At 39.2% G+C, this 16,803-nt stretch overlaps 1 protein-coding gene across 5 annotated transcripts in view; it reads right to left on the reverse strand.

Moving 5' to 3' along the window:
* Nucleotides 1-1,778: 1,778 nt before the first annotated feature.
* Nucleotides 1,779-16,803, reverse strand: part of CD163 (CD163 molecule) — a 31,557-nt gene continuing 16,532 nt past the window's right edge. Inside the window, exons 7-17 of one of the 5 annotated variants that reach the window (XM_045781291.2) lie at nucleotides 11,859-12,173; nucleotides 11,446-11,760; nucleotides 10,965-11,057; nucleotides 10,569-10,883; nucleotides 9,067-9,387; nucleotides 7,802-8,110; nucleotides 7,406-7,441; nucleotides 7,099-7,206; nucleotides 5,729-5,824; nucleotides 4,773-4,907; nucleotides 1,779-1,985 (exon numbers count right to left, since the gene is read on the reverse strand). In XM_045781291.2, coding sequence (XP_045637247.2) covers nucleotides 4,831-4,907; nucleotides 5,729-5,824; nucleotides 7,099-7,206; nucleotides 7,406-7,441; nucleotides 7,802-8,110; nucleotides 9,067-9,387; nucleotides 10,569-10,883; nucleotides 10,965-11,057; nucleotides 11,446-11,760; nucleotides 11,859-12,173 — 1,985 coding nt within the window. In that variant the 3' untranslated portion in view covers nucleotides 1,779-1,985; nucleotides 4,773-4,830. The remainder of the gene's footprint in view (nucleotides 1,986-4,772; nucleotides 4,908-5,728; nucleotides 5,825-7,098; nucleotides 7,207-7,405; nucleotides 7,442-7,801; nucleotides 8,111-9,066; nucleotides 9,388-10,568; nucleotides 10,884-10,964; nucleotides 11,058-11,445; nucleotides 11,761-11,858; nucleotides 12,174-16,803) is intronic. The other 4 variants (XM_087855580.1, XM_087855579.1, XM_087855582.1 and 1 more) reach the window with 4 other exon arrangements.

Here is a 16,803-nt window from a genome sequence, read left to right on the forward strand (position 1 = left end):
AGTCACTTGCTAGTTGCATGCTTTTTAGGCAAGTTATTTAACTTCTCTGTCCTTCAGTTTTCCCAAATCTAAAATGGGTATTACAACCCATTTCGAATTATTTGAGGATTTACTTGTTAACTCATATAAAACATTTAAAGTAGTCTCTGGTGCATAGTAAGTACCATATGTTAACTATTATTACATGGAGTAGAATTTCACCATCCGGGGGACATGTTGAGCAACAGAAGAGGGAGGATGCATTACTATTAATACTCTCTCAAAAAATTGTGAAAATTCTGAAAGTACCATCACAATTTTCTTTCACCTCCTACTAGTGTGTTAATAAGAAAGTGTTTTAACAATTGAGGTCTTATACATAATTTTGGTAAAATAAATCTAAGTATAGGTAGAAATTCTATTCATATTATATATTATTTTAAAACATATACATAAATATTTATGTTAATTATTATATAGGTAGGGTTCCTACAAATGTATCCTATAATTTGATTATATATATATATATATATATATATATATATATATATAGTACCTGACCTGTAATTAGGGGAATAGTGCATGGCATATAATTGGGTATTTAATGTGCAATGCCTGACAAATAGTAGGTGCTTAGTAAATATTGTTGAATAAAAGAGTAAATGATTAAATTATTTAATTAATTTATGTCAAAGATATATCTGAAATTGACAAGAGGAAGGAAAGAAATGGGAAGTGAGCCAAATTTCATGGTTCTACAAGATAGTGGCTTGAAGCCCTAAGTGCCAGAAAAGAGTGTAGGCAATACCAGAATACTGAGAAAAGGCTAAAAATCAACTGGCATCTAACAGTGGGATATTTAACAACAGACTCTAAGCTTAGTGTTGAATTGTTATAAGTCTTTCCTTTTTTTTTTTAAGATTTTATTTATTTATTCGACAGAGAGAGAGAGACAGCCAGTGAGAGAGGGAACACAAGCAGGGGGAGTGGGAGAGGAAGAAGCAGACTCCCAGCGGAGGAGCCTGATGTGGGGCTCGATCCCAGAACGCCAGGATCATGCTGAAGGCAGACGCTTAAGGACTGAGCCACCCAGAGGCCCCTATAAGTCTTTCCTTAAATGTTATCTTCTGGGGCGCCTGGGTAGCTCAGTCGGTTAAGTGTCCACCTTCAGCTCAGGTCATGATCCCAGGATCAAGCCCCATGTCAGTTTCCCCACTAGATGGGCAGTCTGCTTCTCCCTCTCCCTTTGCCCTTCTCCCTGCTCCTTCTCTCTCAAATAAATAAGTAAAATCTTTAAAAAAGTTATCATCTATGTTAATATATAATATGGATATGTGATTTTTAATAAAATATGAATTTTCATTACAATTTACATTTATATAGAAAAGATGTAATTTACACATTCATTTCAGTTTTAAGGAGCAAGCAAGTGAATCATTGAGTCTTTGTACCTTTACCAGGCATTGCTGTGCGTATTTTGTCAGCGACAAGAATTACAATAACAAAAAGCAATTAAGAACCAATGAGATTCATGCCTTGTAGAGGTAACAATATATTATTAACCTTTCAATAATCATTAACTTTCCCTTTCTTAAAAAAAAAAACTAAAGAAAAACATTTTGTTTTGATTTGGTAATAAGAAGAAAATTATTATATTAACCAAAGTAGAAAACACATATAGGCAAATGGAAACATGGTCAAATGAAAAGACATCATGTTATATTTATGAAACCCTTTGAAAGTCAGAAAGCCTACTCAGAAATTCATAAAATCAAGAGCAGGAAGTTAAGACATTCAAATCAGCAATATTCCTTTTTATTTAATCCCCTTGAAGGTCTTATAAACAGCTTGTAATAGTCACATTCACCAATTTAACTTTTATAAATTCAGCAGCAGTCTTTGGGACACCAGGAGACAAAGGACTGTATTGTAGTCTTCAGTGAACGAGGTGTATTCTTGCTCCATTCCATAGTTCAGATCTTCATCATGGGATCTTAAAGGATGAACTGAAATCATAAATGGAAAAACTGCTATTTTCCTCTTCATACACGCTTGCACAGAAGAATTACGTTATAATGTAATATAATGTGTTACAACACACACACGTGTGCACTCCAAACACACACACAAACTCACATGTATTAAAAAGCATACTACTTCCCTGAACAGAAAACTTGAATGCAATGATTTGCAAACTTCAGCGTTCATAGGAATTATTTCTATTTTGTAGAACTAGGAAGGCACCCCAAAATGCCATTTTCAAAAGTACCCCCACATGATTCTGAAGCAGTGACTCAGCAGTGACTCCTCTTCAAGGAAAAAGTAGTTTAATCCTTATTCATTACATCGGAATAATATTCATACGTTTAAGATTATAAATCATGTCTATTGTAGTTCTAATCTCACAAAGTTCGATTTTTAATGTTTCTATATATGTATAGACACATATAATCTTATAGGTGTAAACGTTTAATTATATTTGATAACATGAGCACATAAAGGAATAATACTGCATTTTTGTGGATGAATTTTCCTTTTTCAGTCGGCCGTACCATACTTTTCTAGCCATTACCTCACTGACATTCATTCCATTTCCAGCTTTTTGCCCCTACCAACAATGCTGTAAAAAGGAACATTATAAGTCCTTATACACCAGTGGCTTTATCTGTCCGGAAGAAATTCTCAGGGGTAGAATTTTGCATGAAAGGATCTGTGGAACATTTAAAAAGTGTTCCATAGACATTTCCAGATGGCTTTCTGCAAAGGCTACCACACCTCCCATTTCCAATAACAATATTTGAAATTATGATTTTTCTCTGTTATTTCCACCAGCGATAAATATTGGTGTCGTTTTAAATTTTTGGTGGTCTGATTTACATAAAGTGACATCTCAGTGTTAGTTGTAATTTGAATTGCCTGGACATACTGGTGAATTTGAGCATTTATAAATGTCTATTCGTCACTTGAAATTCATTCTGTGTGAGCTGTCTTTTCATAGCTTTGCCCAATGATGATCCATCAGATGCTATCCTTTAACAATTGTTAAGATATATATTAAGATGCATATATATGTATATTTATCCCTTTCATGCTATATACAATTTATTACCTTCTTTTTTTTTTTAATATTTTATTTATTTATTTAACAGAGATAGAGACAGCCAGCGAGAGAGGGAACACAGCAGGGGGAGTGGGAGAGGAAGAAGCAGTCTCATAGCGGAGGAGCCTGATGTGGGGCTCGATCCCATAACACCGGGATCACGCCCTGAGCTGAAGGCAGACGCTTAACTGCTGTGCCACCCAGGCGCTCCCAATTTATTACCTTCTATGAGTGTATGTGTAAATATATGATTTAACACTTTACATTTATATACTTTTAAGAGTTCCATCTTTAATCCTGTGTCTCAATCTGTATTTCTTATATCCACCAAAAAAACCATACTTTGGCATATATCATTTCTAAATATATAGTCCTCCCCCAATTTTTTTTTAATGGAAAATATATTCACTATCTCATTTCACCATCTTTTCCTTTTGATGTATAACTTAACAAATTTCTTGTCTATTCACTATTTTCTTCTGTTATACTTTCTGCATGAAAGCAAATTATAAAATGCAAATCTGACTGTGTCTTGCCCCAGCTTAATCTTTCAAAGCCCACTGTCTCCCTAACAGTCCCTAAAATAAAATACGAATGTGAAATACAGCAGACAAGGCCATTCATGATAGGGCTCTATGCAGCCTTTTCAGCTTAGATTCTCACCACTTCTTCTCTCTTGAGATTTACATTAAACAATCATGTCTTTGTCAGTAGTATCTTTTATTTATGTGTCTTCAGTGCTCAGAACACCATTTGTCACCATAAATATGATAAATACATATTTTTTAAGGTTTTTAATTTTATGTAATCTCTACACCCAATGTGGGGCTCAAACTTACAGCCCTGAGAGCAAGAGATGCATGCTCTACTGACCGAGCCAGCCAGGCACCCCAGTTCAATACATATTTTTGAATGAGAAACTTATTAACATTCTCCAAAGATGTGGTTCTTTTCTATGCCTCCATATTTTGTACCCGCTATGTCCTTGCCCTAAAATTGTCTGTCTTTCAATCATTTGATGTTTGCCTTGAATAGCACATCTTCAGAATCTCCTCCAATTTCTTAGGAAAACTTTCCATGTTCTTATGGCATCTTATACTACCTTTACCATAACATAGTGTTGTCATAAGTGTTGACATAAGTCTTTTCTTTTTCCCAAAATGACCGTTACAAGATACTGAAAAGATTTAATCATATAAATGTACCCAGTTTCTCCTTAGCTCCATGAAGTACCATTGTTATTGTTTAGAATATGTAACTAAGAGTTGGGATGCCTGGGTGGCTCAGTCAGTTGAGCATCTGACTCTTGATTTCAGCTCAGGTCATGATCTCAGGGTCGTGGGATCAAGCCCTGAGTCTGGATCCCCATTCAGCCAGAAGTCTGCTTGGGATTCTCTCCCTCTCCCTCCCCCTCTGCGTCTCCCCCTTTCTCTCTCTCTCTCTCTCTGTCTCAAATAAGTAAATAAATCTTTAAAAATAATAATATATAACTAAGAGTTGGATTAGAGTCACATTTATAAAGAGCTGTTATATATTCTGAATATGGATATACATACATATGTAAATATATATACTTATGTATGGAAATGTGGGTATATACATTCTTTTTTTTTTTTATAATACCAGAGGAATACTCAATTTTCAAAAAAATGTACCTGTTTTGAACAACACTGAATAATTTCTCCTCACTCACCTTCTTGGGTTGTAATTCCCATTTTCCTTTTCAGTGTACCTCAGGATGGTCTTCTTTTTCATCCAGAAACAGGAAGAGATTTAGACACAGAAATTAGCCCAGCATCATTAAAATCATCTGACTCACTGGGATTTTCTAAAAGGAAGAAAATAATTACTGGGAAATAAATTAGACCTCCCCTCAAGTGCCTTAGAATCTCTTTGAACATTTAAACGCATTGCCCACAATTAGGAAGGCAAACGTGTGACTTACGGGGCACAGGAAGTCTTTTCCATGCCTTAAATATGTTTTCCCGACATAATTGCAGCAAATACCAAGTCCCTGGGATTGAAGAAGTGTGGCAGGCCCTTCTCAGAAGGTAAGGAATACAGAGAAGGCGTTGAGCCTTCGTGGAGTAAGTGAGTGTTGGGCTATTTCTTCCAACCCAGCAGAATTACGCTGCTCAGAGGCAGAATTAGTGCATTGGTGCTAAAAACAGAAGTTGGAGGACAAAGAAAGCCGTATGATGTAATGGGAAACGGTGATGGCTTCTATGGGAAAAAGATGTAGGAAGTTCAAGCTTTTAGATTTTTAGGGGAAAATATTATAAATATCAAGTTAGAGAAAGGAAAGGAGCAGGATGTAAGAATTGTGAAAGAGATGTGAAAAGTGAATGCTTTTAGATTAATTTGTATCAATAAGATGAGGTCCAAGTCATAATATTCGACTTGCATGGTTCTTTGTACCTCCACCAGAAATAATCACAGACCTCTAAGCCAGACAACAAGATTGCAGTTTTACGTTCTCTAAGAGTCACTTTGTAGATCATTCCTGCCTTTCTTCCCTATATGCTTCATAAGCTTCCTATTACATGTTTGAGATTTCTTTCCACTGCTATGCAAAGTACAATGCCTCAGCTGCAATTGTAGCTACTGATCAGAACCGCAGGGCTGTAGACCCTCAAAGACCCCACGGACCTGAGGAAGTCAGCACGTCCAGATCATCTGCTTTCAGGCAAGAATTCATCTCCCGGTATTGAACTTGGTGGACAGAATTCTCTCCTCTCAAAGAAACTGACAACAGAGGTCCTAGGTTAGGGATCAGCTGATCATAATAAAACTTGCCCTCACTACCGGTGCTTTTTCCCAGCAGTGCACACGTACTCAATCTTTATCCATGCCCTTGTCTTGTTTCCATCCCTTCTACTACCAAGCTTTTCCCTTATAATGCTACAAACTCAAATGCAGTAGGCTGAGGCAAAACCATCTCTACTGCCATCATATGATACCCCAGTTTCTTCCCCTAAGCAGGCAGCAGTCTTTGCTAATTCATGGGAGCTTTAAAAAAAAGATCTCTCTGAAATCTATCCGTCCTCTCTTCTCCACGCTATCAAGTCCTTTTCATCTTTTATGTCAACTATTTCAAAATGCTACCCCTGTCAATAATGTGGTCTTCCTACAACCTCTCACATATCCCGTCATCAAACAGAACTTTCCAAAACACAGCTGGACTATTTCACCCTCCCCCACCACATAATACTCTTTGACTAGTCATCTTCTTACCATGAAGTACATGATTCATCCTTTGCTCCTCATCCTTCTACAACCTTATCAGTAGCTTCTCTCCTTGAACTCAACTTTTACTTCCCCTCGAAATGGCAGGTGGCCATCCCTTAAGCTTCTCCACACTTGTACATATTTTTCTCTTTCCCTATAATGCACCTTACCTAATTCTTTGAATTTGGTTTTCAAAACGTCTCAAAAGCCTTTTAGAAGACTCCAATTCTCCCCCTGCCCCTCCCCTAGTTAATTACTGTCTTCTCTGCGCCACTTGTGTTCCTTAGTCACATGAACGTGCAATACTACGTAGTACCTTATTGTTTGCATATCTATCTCTTCTGCTAGACTTGAAATTCCATGGGGACCAAAACACTTGACTATTGATGTCTATAACTTCAGAGCCTAGTATATTGCTTAAAAGAACAGTAAAATGACTACTAGGTATATAGTAAGAGCAAATAAATATTTGGGCAATAAAGCATTCCTCCTAAACCATATAAGCACATTCATTCTAAACTACCAATTCTATAATGTCCCAATTAAACATGCAGCTAGAGTACAGGAATCATCAATGAACCAAAACCCCTTTCTCCTCTGAAATCTTATTCCCTCTTTTGGAGAAACTGCTTAAACCTCTTCTGGGTTCCAACCTTTTGGCTGTTTGATGCTTGAGTCTAATATGCGTACACTTGCTTTTAATATGTATATATATTTCAGATAATATGTATTGTATCCAAGAACCTTCTTATCCCATAGAGACATTAGAAAGACCATAACTTGGCTCAGACCTGTAAGCCGCTGTTGCTGTCTTCGCCTCTGAGTCCACAAGAGGAGAGCAACGAGAAAGGTCAACACGATGACGCCAAGGATCCCAAATATAACAATGGACGTGTGACCTAAGTGCAAGTAAGTATCACAAGAGATGATGTCTTAGCTAACAGGCTAAAGTCCCTGTTACCATCCCTCTCTTAGATACAGGATGGCTGAAGTAAGTTTCCCAATCCTCCGAATGACTTTTGACCCAAAGTCTCTTAACAAAAAAGATTCTAAATAATGCAGATAATTGGACCCATGCTCATAAACCCCATGATATACCTCCAGCATTTGATGATCTCTGGGCCATGGCAATTTCTGTAGGAGGAAAGAGAAGGAGCCTCAATTTGGGGAGTAATGTGTAGAACAAAATTTTCTATTTTTTTATATGAGCCACTGGTGCCTCTCAACCAAGTAAACTACTCCTTCCCACCTAAAACTAGGGTTCCCTTGTCCTTATTCCTTCTGTACCAAGACACATATAAGTCAAATGCTTTTCCTTGGTGAGACCAATGTATAACAACAAATGTTCTCATCGTTCCTTCGGATTGAAACATCATCATTCTCTCCCCACCGGATCCCGTGTTGCGGTGCCCAGTCTTGACACAAAGCACCTCACTGCTCACCCCCTTGCTGCTGCCCGAGATTCCAAGCTTACTCCAGGCTCCTGGCACTCACCTGAGCACCTCACAGCAGCATCTTCCTTGTGCCCACAGTCACTGTGCCCCCAGGGTCTGGCAGGACAATCCCACAAGGAAGACTCATTTCCTTTGCACGTCACTTCATTGAGCCATATGGGCCCAGTCCCCTGACCAAACGCTGCCTCTTTTAGTGCCTCTAGAGCTGGGCCACAGCCCAGCTGTCGACACACCACCTGTGCATCTTTGAGGTCCCAGGAGTCATCACACACTGTCCCCCAGGAACCTCCATGCCAGAGCTCCACACGTCCAGAACAATTAGAGGTTCCTTCTTGAAGTCTTATCTTGTCTGAAAAAATCACAGACACCTAGATCACTTCTGAGAACATAAAAACATCTAAGAGGTCACAGAGGAAAAGAAAGACTTGAAATTCTTTTTAAATCTCTATTTAATACTTGCTTATTTAATGTGCAATTAAAAATATATTTTTAACAAAATTTATCCCTTATGAAAGCCTATATCCTTTCAGTAAACTGAGTGTATTTCATCCTGGACATAAGAACATTAGTGTGGGAGCACCTGGGTGACTCAGCTGGTTAGGGGTCTGCCTTCGGCTCAGGTCATGATCCCAGAGTCTTGTGATCGAGTCCTGCATTGGGATCCCTAATCAGTGGGGAGCCTGTTTCTCCCTTTCCCTCTGCCTCTCCCCCTGCTGGTGCACGAGCTCTCTCTCTCGTGCTTGCCCTCCCTCCCTCTCTCTCAAATAAATAAATAAAATCATTAAAAAAAAAAAAAGAACGTTAGTGTGACTCAGGAAATGTTAAATAAACAAAGTTAACACTGTATAGTGTTAGCTTCTCTCAAAGAATAAAGATTTAGGAGATTTCCAGGTACATAAAAAAACCTCTTCCAGTGTAAGAAGATGGAGGATGGCAAAATAGTTCAGGATTGATCTTTTTGACTGCTTTCCTTCTTCTGTTAGTAAAGTGAGATAGTATTTGAAAGAAAAGTGGGAACGGTAAGGTAGACCATTCAATAGTCAACTACCGAATTTTATATTTTCTGCTCCTCATGTGTTCTCAGAGAAAGCAATTAAATAAAACTTTCAAGAAGACCATGAGGAGTGTAATGCTTTTTGGACAACTAATCCATGATCCCGAATACCTATAAGCCAAATTAAATGAAATCAATTACACCATCTGGGTAGAATAGGTAGCAGAGGTTATTCATTCCTACTTAATGAGATCAGAAGATGATAGTGGAATTACAAAATGAAATTCTCATACCAGCCAGCAGATACTCACCGGCACATGTGATCCACGTCTCCTCTGAAGGGCTGGCCACTCTCTGTTTCCATGGAGCAGATGGGCACTGCCATAGCATGTCGGGTCCTTTTGGACACTGGACATTGTCCACCCATATGTGCCTGGACGTTGGCTTGTCTAAAGCTGCAGGGATGATGTCTCCTCTGTCTGCACAGCCCAGCTGCCTGCATACCACCTCCACGGTGGTTGCAGACATACCACTCTTGCCAACGCTGCCCCAAGCTCCATTGTAAAAAACTTCCAGGCGCCCTGCACAGCTGTGTCTGTTGGTTTCATCGATCAGTCTCAGAGACATGAACTCTGGGATGAAATACAGAGTTAGTAGTTTCACATCTTCTCTGAAGATTCACAGGGCTCCCTTCCCTTTACTCTAAGGTGAGAATGGTTTTAAAAATAGGTATACTACGTCAAATACTAGCAATTCTTTAGTAACTTGTGGATGATTTAGTAGATTTTGATAAAATGTAGTATTTCTACAGTAAATATAGTATAATTCTATAAATAGCTTATGGTGTTCTAGTATTGGGTTTGTGCTTAGGGACCTCTTTAGAAGACCACTAATGATTCTAAATTGATTTCTAAATCTTAATCAAGGGCTCAGAGCCTTTCATATCAGTCATATAGTTTGGATTTTTCTCCCTAAATTACTACTGTTTTAGCCTCAAGAAACATTTCATTTACATATATATATATATATATATATATATATGTATGTATATATATATATATATTTTTTTGTGGCTCTCTTGATAGTTAACATTTGGTGAGATACTCAGACACTAAAACCAATGTTGTGTACATTACGTTAAAATGAAATATTTCCTTTTCTGACTCTTCACAGTTGGCTGTGTATGTACTCTACCAGTTATGTCATTAAATGTGAATGATATCAAATCACCTCTGGCATATAGAATTTTTCACTTCCCTAAGTAACTGAGTCATAGTTCTGTTTTTTCCCAATATATTACAACTGAGTACAGTTTTCAACTTCACAATAGTTTCTAAAGCTTGCCATGTATACAGAATAAAGGCAGTGGCCTCTTATGACAATTTTTGCTCCTATGACAAGTACATTTCATTTGCCTATCATGAAAAATTCCTTGGGTATGGTAATTATCTTTTGCCCTGTAGAATGTAGTGCTGGATTTATTTCTTCTTGTCCCTTTATACAGTGGTATCAAGTGGTGTGCTGAATGTAGCTCCATATATATTCATAAAAGAAGTTCTCGATCTTAGTTTTGTTGTCATGTTCATGATATGCAAGCCTATTTCTGTATTTTTCCCTTTCTGATATTATACTACCTTGCACATGGGGTAGCATTAAGTAATCAAATCCACACTTTGGGACCATGACTCAAGCAAGAGTTCCCTCTAAACCTGCTTTTCAGGGAATTTTCTCTGTTTAATATCCCTCACTCCACTTGGCTCCTTCTCAGTCCTTCCTTAAGTAATTGTGACCAGAGCTTCTGCACAGAACTTACCTGAGCAGATAACTCCTGCATCCTCCTTATGCCTGCAATTGTGCTGCCCCCAGCCATGCGAACGGCACTGCCAAATACGCGATTCTTTTCCGTTGCAGTTCACCTCATCCAGCCAGATGGGCCCTGTTCCTTCCCCGAAATGAGCAGAGCCAGTGGCATTAATGGCCATTCCACAGCCCAGCTGTCTGCACACCACGTGGGCATCACTCAGGTCCCAGCTGTCATCACAGATGGTGCCCCAGGAGCCCTCATGGTAGATCTCAATTCTCCCAGCACAGCGACCACCTCCATCTACCAGGCGAAGTTGACCACTCCCTGGAAAGGGAAAATAAAATATTAATAAAACACATTCGTGAGGACTGAGGTCATTTTTATAGATTGGTCACTGATTCTCACCTATGCAAGTAATGCCACTTTCTTCTGGAGTGGTAGCCCTCGTTGTGTCCGGAGATGATGAGTTGCATGGGGATAACGTCTGACTCTGATTTCCTGCAAACACCAAACTGCTCAGTCATACAAGATACAAAAAATGTAGGGTGAGGAAGGGAGATCCAACAGAGTGTGAGACAGATGAGCCGAGAACAAACAGCTTTAGAGAGAGGGGAAGGTGGTAGGTCAACTAGGCTGGAAATGAATCAAGCACTTTGAGAAGGGCCAGTATGTGGTAAGCACCAGGTAGGTAATTATGAGTTTTGTGAAAATTAAGTTTACTTTTCCTCTAAAAAGACACATGAGGTTAATATTCTGGCACACTTTTCATGATCCCTAAAATAGATCATGCCCTTTGACTTTTGTTCTTCATCCCTATAGGTACACCTGCTCTGAAGGCACGCCACCATGAGAAAGGCTCATCATTTGCTGTCTGTCATCCTCTCACCTGAGCAGATTACAGAGGCCACTTGCCCAGGTGAACATGGCGATGCACCCAGAGCAGTTACAGGACAATCTCCCATGTGCTGCTCAGTCCCAGTGCAGTGAAACATGTGCCTCCAGATCTGATCACTTCCTTTCCCAAAATGCGCCCCTCCTGGGGTAGAAAGGGCAACTCCACATTTGAGCTGCTGGCAGAAAACGTGGGCATCTTCCATGTCCCAGTGAGAGTTGCAGAGGGATCCCCAGTTCCCAAGTATCTTGAGCTCCACTCTTCCCTCACATCGGGTCTTGCCATTCACCAAGCGGATTTCTGTGTATCCTGGAAGGAAATAGGGCTTTTAAAAAGATGTCTGCAATTACCTAACCCCACCCTCTTCACAGTATGGGAACAATTTGAACATGTTTTCTGGGTCTCACTTGAGCAGACGACTCCAACATCCCTGCTGTGGCTACAAGTCCCATCTGGCCGGGAGGCTACTGAGCAGAGTGAAAGATGGGATTCCTGCCCTTCACACTGGAATTCTTCAGCCCAGATCTGTCCATTGCCTTCTCCAAAGTGAGCTCCCCCTAGGATGGAGATGACTGTGCCACACTGTAACTCTGTGCACAGCACACTGGCAGCTTCCAGAGAGAAGTCAGAGTCACAGACGGTGCCCCACCTGTCGCCATGTTTCACTTCAACACGACCAGAGCAGGGAACTTCTCCTCCAATGAGTCTGGGTTCCCTGTGGGCTGAAAAATGATACTATTTCAGTGAGAAATGACATGATTCCCAGATTTTTCCTTCATGATGGGAGTGGAGAGGGGAGGCTGGGGTGTTTAATGATTTTCCATACTTGTTCCCCTTGGCTTTTCTGCCTGGAGTTGGGGATGGCAAATTCTAGATCTCCCCATTCCTCACTGGACCAATTCATCTGAGAGAATTTTAGAACTTTGTTTCTTGGCATCAACCATTCCTAGAAGCATGATAACTCTTTTCTTTTAATATTTTGTGTATATTATTTGCAACACTGAAGACTGTAGGTGATATGTATCTTCTTTTTTTATTTTTTAGTCTTATATTCATTTCTCTACCCACCACAGTCTGGTGTTGGCCCCAACCTTTTTGAATGGTTTTATATAAAGTGTTGCACTATACTTCCTGTTTTCGAACTGAACATGGGATTTCTTCTTCCCACGTTACACTTGACACATGAGATACTCCTTTCTCCTGTTTTTTCCTCCTACCCGTCTGACAGTGCTTTACCAGAACCTTTCATGCGTTCCCTGGCCAAAATTCTGTCCTCAACTCCCTCACCTTCTCTTAACTGCCAATAAATATGTTTTCATCTTTATGTTTCTCTTTAAATTTATATTCATAAACATATCTACTTGGACATAAGGTGTTCAAAATTGAATACATTATTTTACTGACAGGACCACAGTATTCTTTACTCAACTAATGATATCCAGACCAAGTTAGAATCACTTAAAAGTCAAACCACTTCTTTATCTCATAAATAATGGTACTGATAATGACAGTAGCAAACATTAAATGAGCACCTATGTTATTTATGGCACTTTACTAAACATGGAACAAACATTATTTCACCTAATCTTTACAATCTCCTCAGGGGATGATTATTAATATCATTCCAATTTTACAGACAAGGAAAATAAAGCAGAGAGGTGTAGTAATTTGCTGCAGTCACATAGGGAGTTGCCGAAGGGCCAGGATTTGAAAGCAGGCAGCACGTTCCAAAACCTAGGCTCCTGATCCTCTCAACACACTGTTCGTGTGGAAAATCACTAAGACCTGGCAGTCCTCCAGGATATGTCTCCTCCTTATTTGTTGCTACCACTTTTTCTTTTAAGATTTATTTAATTTTTTTTTCTTGTAAGCTGTTTTTATTGATTGTCTTCTTTTTTTTATTTTAATTTTTTTATTATATTGTGTTAGTCACCATACAGTACATCCCTGGTTTCTGATGTAAAGTTCGATGATTCATTAGTTTTAGAGAGAAACCCGGAGAGAGAGGAAGAGAGAGTGCGAGCAGGGGGTGGGGCAGAGGGAGAGGGAGAGAATCTCAAGCAGACTCCTCGCTGAGCTGGCGCCTGGCACAGGGCTCAATCTCAGGACCCTGAGATCATGACCTGAGCCAAGAGTCGGATGCTTAACTGACTGAGCCACCCAGGCACCCCTGTTGCTACTGTTTTAATGTAATTTGTCTTTTTTTTTTGGTCATCATATGTCAGGTAGACCCTTGCAATGGTTTCCTAAGCAATCTTGTTTCTTTTTTTTTTAATGTTTTTTTATTATATTATGTTAGTCACCATACAGTACATCCCCGGTTTCTGATGTAAAGTTCCATGATTCATTAGTTGTGTATAACACCCAGTGCACCATGCAATACGTGCCCTCCTTACTACCCACCACCAGTCTATCCCATTCCCCCACCCCCCTCCAATCTTGTTTCTAAGCTCTCTTTCTAATAAATCTATGTCATGCCTACAGATATATTATTACATTTTAAGTATTTTCACACGATTGTCTTCAAGGCAGTTCAATGTTTCTTTACTATTTATGCAGTAATTTATCCTTTCACCAAATGTTTTAGGCATTTGGGTGGGCTCAAAAGTCTGAAACAGTTCAGTTCATCAGTGAAAATAGATACTACTACTACTACTAATAGTAATCATAACCACCGCAGTTAACATGTATTGGTCACTTGCTGTGTAATTCCTGTGGAGCAGGTAGTACGATAACTACCACTTTTCTTTTAAGGAAATTGAAGCACAGAGAGCTTGGTAGATTCTCCAATGTCACCCATCTATGACAATTAAAGAGAAATGATAAACAGTAATTTCTTAGCATACTTTAAAATACTTGATGATGTCACCTTTTAGGTTTTCATGTCTATTACTTTATCAATTGTACCTGATGCTCCAACCTTAAGCCTGGTCATGCCAGGCTTCTGCGCCTCTGCCAACACTTTTCTCACCACTTACAATGCATTTCCCAACCTATGTACCTGGGAAAAAGCTCCTTCTTTTCAAGGCTGCTTAATTTCTCATTGATCACCCTCTCCCTCAAAAATGCACAGGTGAGCAGAAGATAATACATGTTCAAATAATGATGAGTCCAGGGGCGCCTGGGCGGCTCAGTCAGTTAAGCATCTGCCTTCGGCTTAGGTCATGATCTTGGAGTCCTGGGATTGAGCTCCCCGTCAGGCTCCCTGCTCATGGGGAGTCTGCTTCACCCTCTGCCCTTTCCCCCCGTTTGTGCTCTCTCTCTCAAATAAAATATTTAAAAAAATGAGTCCAAAACTAAAAATATATGTTAGATACAAAACTAATAAATGAAGGAGTCATCATCTCTATTTGAGGCTTTGCAAGAAAACTATAGAGAGTGCTATAAATTCAATCTGAGTTTTGAATTAAAAAGATAAGGAGTTTGCCAAGTAAGTGATGTGTAAATACACATTTAAAGGATACAGTCGTAGGGGCGCCTGGGTGGCTCAGTCGGTTAAGTGTCCTCTTGATTTCAGCTCAGATCATGATCTCAGGGTTGTGAGACTGAGCCCTGCGACAGGCTCTGTGCTGGATGTGGAGCCTGCTTAAGAGTCTTTCTCTCCCTCTGTCCCTCCCCGGCTCTCCCTCTCTAAAAAATAAATAAATAAAATATAAGAAATAAAGGACGCAGTCATGAAATGTGGTGTAATTGAGGAATTATGAATAATTTAGCATGGATGGGATGTAACATGTAAAGAAAAGGCACACCAGAAATAAAGCTAAAGAAATGGAGCTCGGGTTTTAAGGACACTTTTTGCCAAGTTGAGGAGTACAATCATCAAGATAAAAGTTTGTTTTAACATACTCAGAGATGATCCAAATTATTTGGAAGACACAAACTATTTCCTTTAATTAATTTTTAAAAAAAAGGAAGCGCATTTGAAAGACCTTCTAAAGGACATACATCTTTTAGAAATGCCTGCTGTCAAAGAGCACTAATTCCTTTGATATTACTCTCAGCGTGACACAGATATCCTATCAGCACTTGCCAGTTTCCGAAAATGTTTCGGATCTGACTATATTCTCTATAGTAGCAGTATAAAATACCCCAGCACATTAAAATTTCACCACTTGCCCGTTAAATCAGTACAAAGCTAGTTTCTTCCCAAACGTGAGTTGAAGAAAACCTTGCTTTCTAAAAACAGCTCCGAGTTTTAAGCAAATAATACCTCTCCCCCACAAATAATGAAAGACTCTTGAGTTGCGTCCTTAACTTCTTCTTACTATTTCATTATCTGAGCATGAAATTCCTCTAAGATATCATTACCTAGTATGCATATGATTCCATTCCACTTTGGGAGAGATATAAACCTTTAAACAAAGGCAATGAATGAGCCAAAGTCAGCTTTCTTGTAACCTCTTACTCTCTTATCTGGATCCAACTCGAACAAAATAAAACCCAGCCGGTGCCAAAACAAACCAAAACATGAAACCAAACGTTTCCTTTGTCGTAAAACATTTGAATCCAGGGCAGAGGGAAATTCTTCCATGCAGAAATGACTTGGAGATTCCATTCTAGCTTTTTTTTTTTTTCATGAATCTGTTAGTAACACATTACTCTACACCATGAGTTGGCTTCCTTATATCATTTACTCTGTGTATATGGTTATAATAGTCAAGATTTACTCCTTTAAGAGATTTCTTCCCTGCTAAACCTGTGACTGCATTTTAATGTTAAACCCATTAATTTGATTTTTGTACCTGGATTTAGCTCCTTTGATCAATAATTTAAACTTTCCCCTGGAATAAGTAACTAAATTTGTATTTCTTTCTCTAGAAGTGGATAAATGAAGACATGAAGAACAAATAGAAGAAAGAATTCATTAGAATTACTTCCTTTTGTTTAGTAATAGGTAAAATCCACAATATGACTTAAAGAAGCATTAACACTTTTTAATCATTAATTCCTTTCCAGACTCTGAAGAAGTAGAAGTCATTCTAGGACCAAAACTGTTTCTCAAACCTTAGTAAATACAGAGGCACCTGGGTGGCACAGTCGGTTAAGCATCCGATTCTTGGTTTCGGCTCAGGTTGTGATCTCAGGGTCCTGGAATCAAGCCCCGAGTCAGGCTCTGTGCTCAGTGCTTAGTCTGCGTGGGCGTCTCTCTCCCTCTCCTTCTGCCCCTCCCCCACACTGTGCTCTCTCTCCGTCTCTCTAAAATAAAAATTAATCTTAAACACCTCAGTAAATACAGCACAACTCATATGAACTGTTTGCTAAGTTCAGATGTTCTCTGTGGCACCTACGCATGCCATCACCAACAACATGTCTGGGATTCAAAGTAATTTTGTAGTGAATTTTCTTGGACCC

Source organism: Ursus americanus, chromosome 25 (assembly GCF_024610735.1).
Source record: "Ursus americanus isolate L20-20 chromosome 25, mUrsAme1.1.p, whole genome shotgun sequence".
Lineage (NCBI taxonomy): Eukaryota > Metazoa > Chordata > Mammalia > Carnivora > Ursidae > Ursus > Ursus americanus.